General features: G+C 38.4%; 1 protein-coding gene across 1 annotated transcript in view; it reads left to right on the top strand.

The window, feature by feature from the left end:
- SNAPC1 (small nuclear RNA activating complex polypeptide 1) overlaps positions 1 to 7,679 on the top strand; it is a 27,502-nt gene extending 19,823 nt beyond the window's left edge. Inside the window, exons 9-10 of the mRNA XM_045288168.1 lie at positions 4,118 to 4,216; positions 7,018 to 7,679. Of these exons, the coding sequence (XP_045144103.1) occupies positions 4,118 to 4,216; positions 7,018 to 7,052 (134 nt within the window). The 3' untranslated portion in view covers positions 7,053 to 7,679. The remainder of the gene's footprint in view (positions 1 to 4,117; positions 4,217 to 7,017) is intronic.
- The last annotated feature ends 1,252 nt before the right edge of the window (positions 7,680 to 8,931 follow it).

Here is an 8,931-nt window from a genome sequence, read left to right as displayed (position 1 = left end):
GACTTGATGGCTGTGAGTTTGGTTTTGTTTTTTCAACATTCTTTGCCAGCACCATGATTTGAATGCATCAATTCTTTGGTCTTCCTTATTCAGTGTCAAACTTTCACGTGTATATGAGACCATTGAAGACTCTGTGGCTTGGGTCAGGCACACGCACATGAGTTCCCAAGTCACATCCTTGCTTTTCTGTGCCCTGAAGAGGTCTTGTGCAGTTCTGCTTAATGCAACTCGTCTTTTGATCTCTTGACTGATGCTTCCATGAGCATTGATTGTGGATCAAAGCAAGATAAAATCCTAACTGCAGTCTTCTCTCTATTTATCATGATGCTACCTATTGGTCCAGTTGTGAGGATTTTGGTTTTGTTTATATTGAGTTGTAATCCATACTGAAGGCTGCAATCTTTGGTCTTCATCAGCAAGTGCCTTAAGTCTTCCTCTCTTTCACCAAGCAATGTTGTGTCATCTGCATATCTCAGATTGTTAATGAGCCTTCTTCCAATCCTGATGCCACATTCTTCTTCAGTAATCCAGCCTTTTCTCTGACGCACAGCCTTCCTGATTTTAAACCATGCAGTTTTCTTCTGAACCACTGCCTCTTATTCGGTGCTTTGTTAGGTGTCTTTGTTAGGCGCTGTCAAGTTGACTCCGACTCACGGTGACTCGATGCACACAGAACTGAACAGTGCCCATCCCGCGCCGTCTTCCCAATTGTTCTTACGGTTAAGCCACTGTGTCCATCCTTCTCGTCAAGGGTCTTCCCCGTTTCCGTTGCCCTTGAGCATATATCCCAAGTATGTGAGATGAAATCGTGCCGTTCTTGATTCTAAAGAGCATTCTGACCGTACTTCTCCAAGACAGATCCGCTTGTTCTTTCGGCAGTAATAGCAATGTTCTATTACTGGTATTTCCACCCCACATAATCAGCATTGTGCATAGTAAAATTAGCTAGTTGACTCCCTCTGGGAATTAGTTTCGTAGATACACTGAGGTTAATGATTTAAATATCTGAACTTAGGAATTTTAATTATTCTGGTTGAATCATTCTTAAACATATTGTACTTGTTTTTCAAGCGTTTCTGTTTTCTACCATGTGCACTTATTATTTTTATAGTTCAGAAAATCCTAAAGTAAAACGTGTGTCATGTGCTTCCATTTTCTGAAATAATGTATCCTGAATATGATTTGATATTCTTCTTGATTCAGGGTTATCATCATCGTGAACATATTCTTTTCATGGGTTTTATGATATAATGATAATATCAAGTAGTTTATTTTTATGACAAATGGCATCATGCTGGAATATAGGGCTTGATATGAACCCTGGTGACTTAGTGGGCTGCAAACTGCAAGAGCAAGGTCAGCAGGTTGAACTCACCAGATCCCCCTGGGGAAAAAGATCGAGCTGTCAGCTCCTGTAAAGATCTCTAGTCTCTGAAGCCCACAGGATCTGTTTTCTCTGTGCCATAGGGCGACTAAGAGTTGGAATTGAGGCTGGTGTGTTTTACGTATGCCTTTTTTAAACATAAAATAGTTTATCTGTCTCATATGCTGCAAGTGGTTTTCTTTTTTCTGTGCCCTCAGTATATAGACTTGTAGCAATGTTGTGCTACTTTGTTGCTTCACCTGTAGTAGTGTAGGAAACTGCTGGTTGTCCATTCACTCCAACAGTATGTACAATAATGTAACTAGGTTTCAGATAAAAGCTTGAACACGTGTCTAATCAAAATTCATGAGCTTTGTATACGTTGTGGAGTTTGAGATAAGTGTTCTCAAGTTTTGTGCTTTTACTTCTTTGTTCTTCTGGCATCATAGCTGGATGAGGCATTGTATGTGGGCTTTTGGGGGGCTATGTTTTGAAAGCTATTAAAGAAATGATTTTTTTATTTTAAAAATTAATATACAAAAGTAGGTGAAAGGAGACATCAGACAGACAGTGTAAGACATGACAAAACAATAATAATTTATAATTTATCTAGGGGTCGTGAGGGAGGGGAAAATGAGCTGATACCAGGGGCTCAAGTAGAAAGCAAATGTTTTGAGAATGATGATGGCAACAAATGTACAAATGTGCTTGACACAATGGATGTATGTTTGGATTGTGATAAGAGTGGTATGAGCCCCCAATAAAAAGATTTTAAAAATTAATATAGAAATAGATTCCGAAATTATACTTAACTTATTAAGCTTTAACCCCCGAATGTCAGTTTTTAACACAGAAATCTTACTCTTGACATTGTTGGGTAGATTCTTTTTTTTTTTAGTTCAAGGTCTGTTTGTTGGCCTTTACGAGTGTTTTCCAGTCAAGTCACATAGGAGAACGCAAAGGGATAGAGAGGGAGGAGAGGACATCCTGGCCCACCAAGCCCCAAGGACGATATTCCTGCTCAGAGCAGACAACCCACAGAGAGGACCATAGGGCCGCCCCCACCCTGAGACACGATGTCCCTCACTAAACCATAGTGCTGTGTGGGACAACACTGGAGACACAGTATGGGAATAGTGCACAATCTGACCCCAGCACTGGGGTGAAACACTAAGGGAATGCAACAAAGTAGCTTGGAGCACAAAGTGAGGAAATCCCCACGAATACCAAAAATAGACTTTGGAGGCAGAGTGTGGCACCCCATCAGACTCGACTGGATAGATTCTATTACATTGTAAATATAGGTTTAAAGAAGCATTAATAATTGATATGGGGAACATGGCTAAAAGACAATATTGGTAATTTTGGGGTAGATGCTACTGATTGTGATTTTGTGAAACACAAGAATTATAGGCTCAAAGTTTAAATATAGATACTAAGGTATAAATAGAATCTTTTTTTTAAACCTATCATCTTAAAATATTTTAAGTAATTCTGAGGAATTACAAGTAAAGGTGAATGCTATTTTAATGACATAACAGGAAATTGACACTACATTGAATTGTGTTTAAAATGGAAGCCTATTACTGCTGTTTTCTCAGCACCATCTTGGCCGACTCTGCTCATGCCATGCCTAGCTCTGCACCCAGTGAAATCCCAGCATATCTGTGCTCAGAGCAGAAGGCTTAAAATCATTTTCACTTGGTTTGATGCCTTCTGTGCTGGCAGATAACTTATTAACACATTTGCTCTATGAAATAATAGGTAAAAATAATTGAAACCATATGCCAGATACATTTCTAAGTTTGTTAGGAGCACATCAAGTGAACCAACTAAAATCCACCCTTGTGGAGTGTGTATTGTATCTAGTGAAAGGAGACACCATATAGACACCAAAGAAGACAGAGTGTGTCTGGTGGTAAAAGTGTGGAGAATAAAACGGTATAAACGATAGAGAGGGACTGTGCGTGGGGCTTCTGTCAGGTAAGGGTTGGACTGCCAATGCAGGGTTCCAACCCACCAGCCCAAAGCTGAGGCTGTTTGTGCCTGTACAGATTTGCAGCCCCGAAGACCCTGTGCAGGCCTGCTGTGAGTAGAATTAACTCGATGGCATTGCATGGGGTTTGGGGTTTTGGATATGTGGAGGCATGGTTATCGGGGCATGGAAATTGTACTAAGCAGTATGTGATGTCACAGTAGTACTTGGCAATTTTGACTAGTGTATTTCTTCAGGCCACAGCAAACTGATGTAAAAAAAATTACAGTGTTTTTTCAAATGAAAAGTCATTGGCAAATTCGAGAAATACATCTATCTTGTAGAACATTCCTAGTGACGAGAAGGTATGGCTGCATTCAAAAACAAGACAATTAACTTTAAAATTATATTTGTGATTAATTCAATAAAGGTAAAGTCACAGACCTTATTCTCTGATATCTCTGCTATCTATTATGTGTGAGAGACTGATTAGATAGTTGTGTTTGATGGTTTTATTTCTTCCCTCCACCTCCGTTTTCTTTACTTCATTGGAAAATTAGAGATTAAAATTTTCAAAGCATAGATAAAAATATATTATTTTTTAAAAAGGTATGTACTCTGAAATGCATATTCCTGTTTTCTATTACAATTTCAGTGTTCATTATAAACATCTGTTTTTTATGTGACAGTAAAAATGACATTTTTAATTTGAGTGAAAAGTTTTCTCAAAGGTTAATATTCTTCATTTTCTTATGAAATCATTATTTAAATATTTCCAGGTGACATGAAGCGTGCCACCAAAGGAGACAGATCGTTAGGGCTGAGCATGCCAATAATCACAGAAGAAGAGGACGAGGAGGACGAAACTCGTAGAGCAGGTACAGACGAAATTGTGTCCCACTACTGGAGGAAACGTGGCTCAGAGCCTCTGCAGAACGCGACAGTTGACAGCGTGTCTTTGTGATGCTTTATATTTGGCACATTGGGCAACTTTAGTATTAACCGTAGCATTCATCATGACAGTTATAAGTGAACACAGAAAGACGCAAACACACTGCCATCAAGTCAGTTCTGAGCCATAGCAACCCTAGGACAGGCTCGAACGGCCCCTGGGAGGCTCCGAGACTGTGACTCTTGGTGGGAGGAGAAAGGTTTGGCTTTCTCCCTCTCAGCTGATGGTGGTTAAACATGCTGACCTCGTGGTAAGCAGCCCAACTCGCAACCTCCGCACCACCAGGGCACCTCGTGAAAAGGGAGGAGCATGCAATAAAGGAGTGGATGTGGAGGCAGTTTGAGGTAAGAGATGAAGGATAAGGCACCATTGTTGTCAGTAAATGAATATACTTAAGGGAACAGCTAATATATTTCCATCAAATGAAAAGATTTATAAAATATGTATTTTCAATATTTAAAACCACTTACAAAAAAAAACTTCATTCAGCTACTAATAAAATGTGAAAATATCACCTATGTAATGATGCTTGTAAGGAACTAATTGACTATTGCACAGCATAGATTAAAATAGTTAACCTTTTAAAGTTGTAGTTCTCATAATTGGACTGTAGAGATGATAAATAAGGCTCCCTGGTGCTGCAGTGGTTGTAGCACTCCACTGTCAGTGGCAAGGACAGTAGTAGTTCAGAGGCAGTCTGCTTTCTTAAAGAGATGTATCTTTGGACACCGTAGGGGGCAGTTCTACTCTGTCCTGTAGGGTTGCTATGAGTCAGAATTGGTTCAACAGCACTGGTTGTTTTTTGTTTGTTTGTTGTTAAACAATAGTGTATTTTCTGTAGTTTGCGTATAAAGTGTATTAAGAATAATACGTATGCGTTTTTTCATTCGGCTCTTTTTCATACAGTAAGTGTTTACTGAGTGTTTATCAGGCACCTAGCTAGGTACAGGATGATCACGGTATTTGCCATGTTTGTTTTGATCGCAGTGATCAGAGATCTGAGCGCAGTCTTGGGCCTGAAGTCGGTGTGAGTGAATACAAGAGGGCTTCAGAAAGTCTGTGGGGGAAAATCCATGAGCTCTAACCCCATTTTAGGAGCCCCCTCATACTCGTGGAATTAATCAGATCATATTGTGCCCCCAAGGGCCTTCTGTAATCCACTGTGAAGGAAAACTGGCTGGTAAAGAGAAACAGGGTACTCCTGAAACACAGGAGCTGAGATAAAGAGACCATTGAAAGGGAAGATTTATTCATTCAGAAACCCGAGGGTTTGCTGATATCAGCATAGAGTGCTTTATCGTCTTATGGTGAGCTTTACACCATAACTTTGCTCTCATTTTGACTAACGGCTTTTTTTGGTGTGAGTTAACATTTGAATACCCACAATACCTTTGTAGCTCCCTGACAAGTCACATTCCAATATCTATCAGCTTGTGATTTGGTGACATTTTATTTTCATTGATAACAATCATAACTATATGTGCACATGATTCAAATAATTTTATAATCCTCATTATAAAAAAGCACAGTTATCTGACTCTCATTTCTAACTCCTCAGAGACAGCCACTCTGAGCTGTGAATGGATTTGTTTGGTACTTTTTCATGTCTCTCGATATGTTTATATTGCTTCATCTTTCAGTTCCTATTATTATTCTTTCTGCGTCAATGCAGTGTTTAATTACTTCCCTCTTTTTTGAAGAAAGTGAGGCTTTAGTATTTAGCCTTTAATATATTCTTCACTTCCCACTCAAACATGCATACTCCCCACCCTTACCTTCCCAGTGTACTTATTCCAGAATCATGCACAGTGAGCATTGACAGCACTGTTGACAGTGGGGGCCATGTAATATACTGTGGCTCACCCTTGTATCTACGACCTCATTTTCCATAGAAAGTCAATAGCATTTTATTTTTGTCTTTTAAAATTTATTGTCTTTCTGTGTATTTTTCACTAAGTTATTCCCAGACTCTCCCTTAGCCGTGTAAATCTCCACACGGTGCGTTCAGGCACATTTCTTCTCTCAGTTTCATCTTCGTTGAGAAAGGCCCCCGGCTCTCCGCCGTGCTGTAATCTGGGTGGTGGCTTCTCCTGGTCGGCTGGTTGTCACCTAGGACTCGGATGTCTTTTTCTTCATCTGCCTTTTCCTGCTTCCGCTCTAGTTTTTCCTGGGGGGGGAATATTTATTTTCTGTGCATCTGTCATAACTGTCGTGGTTTTCTCTCTCTCTTTTAATGTTTAATAACTTTTAAATTTACAGCCAATTCTAGGTGGGCATTTATTTGATGGCAGTTGCTGTGGTAACTAGTGATGATGTGTGATGGCAGTTGCTGTGGTAACTAGGAAATTGAGTGGTGCTAATGTTTTGAATTATATTTCCAGATTTAACTGAAATGAAATTGGAAATCTTAATCATTTACTTTATGCCCAATAGCACTGACATACATCCCTATGTATCTGGTACCCCGGGCCTGAACAATTAGAGATGATGCATCGTCGAAAGCTTATGTAGGATTTAGCATGACACGGATTTGCAGGAGGAAGTTTTCAACATGAATCTTATTTTGAAGGAAAAATTCGTGTATATGACTATATTTAAGATTTCTTCCTGGATCTTTGCTATGAGGACATTCGTGTTACACTGATTAAACCTCTGTGTTGTTTAAATGTATCGTATCAAGTAAGTACTATTGTTTGGAACTAATAGACTTCTAAATTTTGTCTTTAGCATTCACTGCACCTAAGAGGAAAGGAAAACACTGAACCAAGGACCTGGTATAGAGTTTAACATTTTTAGATTTCTGACAAAAAACAAGATGTATATTTGGTGTGTTTTAACAGGAAGAATGCCAGTATTAAAAATAACTCTTCTAGGAAATTGTAGGTTATTTCTTTGAAATAGCAATATCTTGACAGTTTTTGGAAAAAAGTGCAAAGAATTATAATGAGAATTTACTTTGAAATTTACTTTTACCATTTTCTTTTATAAAATCTTCATACATGGAGATACAAATCAGAGTTAGAATGTAATTGAAAAAGTAATGCCAATTGCGGATTTAATATTTCCCATGTCTTTTGTGATATTGTACTTAGTACCATTTTTGTATGATTTTATGTCATTTTATTTAAAATATTTTTACTTGAAATGTTAATTGTTATTACATGCAAGTAACTACTATATATACACGAGTATAAACCAACCCAAATATCAGCCGAGGCACCTAATTTTACCACAAAAAACTGCATTAAAAATGTGCTGAAAAACTGGGCTGATACTTGAGTATAGATGGTAGTTATTTTGTATCTATACTTTGGTCATGGATTTACTCATGCTGTGTGTTTACTATTTTTGTTGTTGTATCATCAAGTGCAATAAAGAGTTTTTTCATACTTGCTTTATTTTATTTATACATGAAAATTTACATGATTGATACATTATTATCATTTAAACAGTTTTATTGGCACAGAATCCACATATCATACAACTTAGTAGTTCAAGCATATAAATTATTTTGTTAACTTAGGAAGTTCATAACATCGTTACTATTTCTGTAATCAATTGAATATTCTTTAATACTTGCTTTAAAACTCCTTTTGGTCTAAGGTGTATAGGAGATGGTATATGTGGATATATGTATGCATGTATGTTTATATATGCTTTCATATATGGAGGTTCAAAAAGTTTGTGGAAAATGCAATGAAAAGATAATAATATTTTCTCATGAATTTTTTGAAAACAGTACATCGTTTGAGTATCATATTTAGATGCAGATTTATCCTATCTTTTCATAAACTTACCCCTTCCACATTGTGTGACTGCTCTACCTATCATACAGTTCATTATACTCTTACTTTTTTCTAGCATTGTTCAAGAATTTAAAATCTAGATGTGAAGGCTAAATAGAAATCCTTTTGTAGGACCTTAGGTTCTATGTCAGGGTGTGTCTCAAGGCCACACCAAGGTTCATTCACTGAGAGGACTCAGCAGAGCATTACACTCACAATTAAGATTTATCACAACACAGTTGGTTACATGTTGGGTTGCTAACCACAAGGTCAGTAGTTTGAAGCCACCAGCCACTCCATGGGAGAAAGATAATGATTTACTGTCTTAGAAACCCACTGGGCATTGTAGAGTCACTGTGGGCCAGAATTGATTCAATGACAGTTTTGGATTTTGAGAAACTTACAACGCAAAACCAGACAAGTGAAAAGGCCAGGCACATGGGCAAAGTCTGGAGGAAACCAGGCTCAAGATCCCAAGAGTCCTCTCCCAGTGGAGGCACGGGACACGCTCACACCCTCTAGTAACAGTTGTGATGAGTGTGAAGTGTTAGCCGGTAGGGGTGCTCATCAGAGATTTGTTGCTCCCATTTTTTTTTAATTGGAGGCTGGCTGTGCAGGCATCCTTTTCTCAGAATTCCAGACTCTCCAAAGGAAAGTGGAAGTTCAGCATAAATGCTATTGCTTGTACAAGCAGTGTAGGCACAATGAACTCTTCTTACCCTTTAGGGAAGGCTTTAATATCAGGGCTCAATATTAAACTTTCTCAGGTTCCTAGTCATCAGCCAAAGACCAAGTAAAGCAATCCTTTCTAAAGTGTAGCAACCTCAGGCCTGCAGTGTTAACTGCTTTTCTACAC

This window comes from Echinops telfairi, unplaced genomic scaffold (genome assembly GCF_000313985.2).
Source record: "Echinops telfairi isolate 266 unplaced genomic scaffold, ASM31398v2 ScPeMD7_18;HRSCAF=68, whole genome shotgun sequence".
Taxonomy (NCBI): domain Eukaryota; kingdom Metazoa; phylum Chordata; class Mammalia; order Afrosoricida; family Tenrecidae; genus Echinops; species Echinops telfairi.
This window is presented reverse-complemented; position numbering and strand designations above follow the sequence as displayed.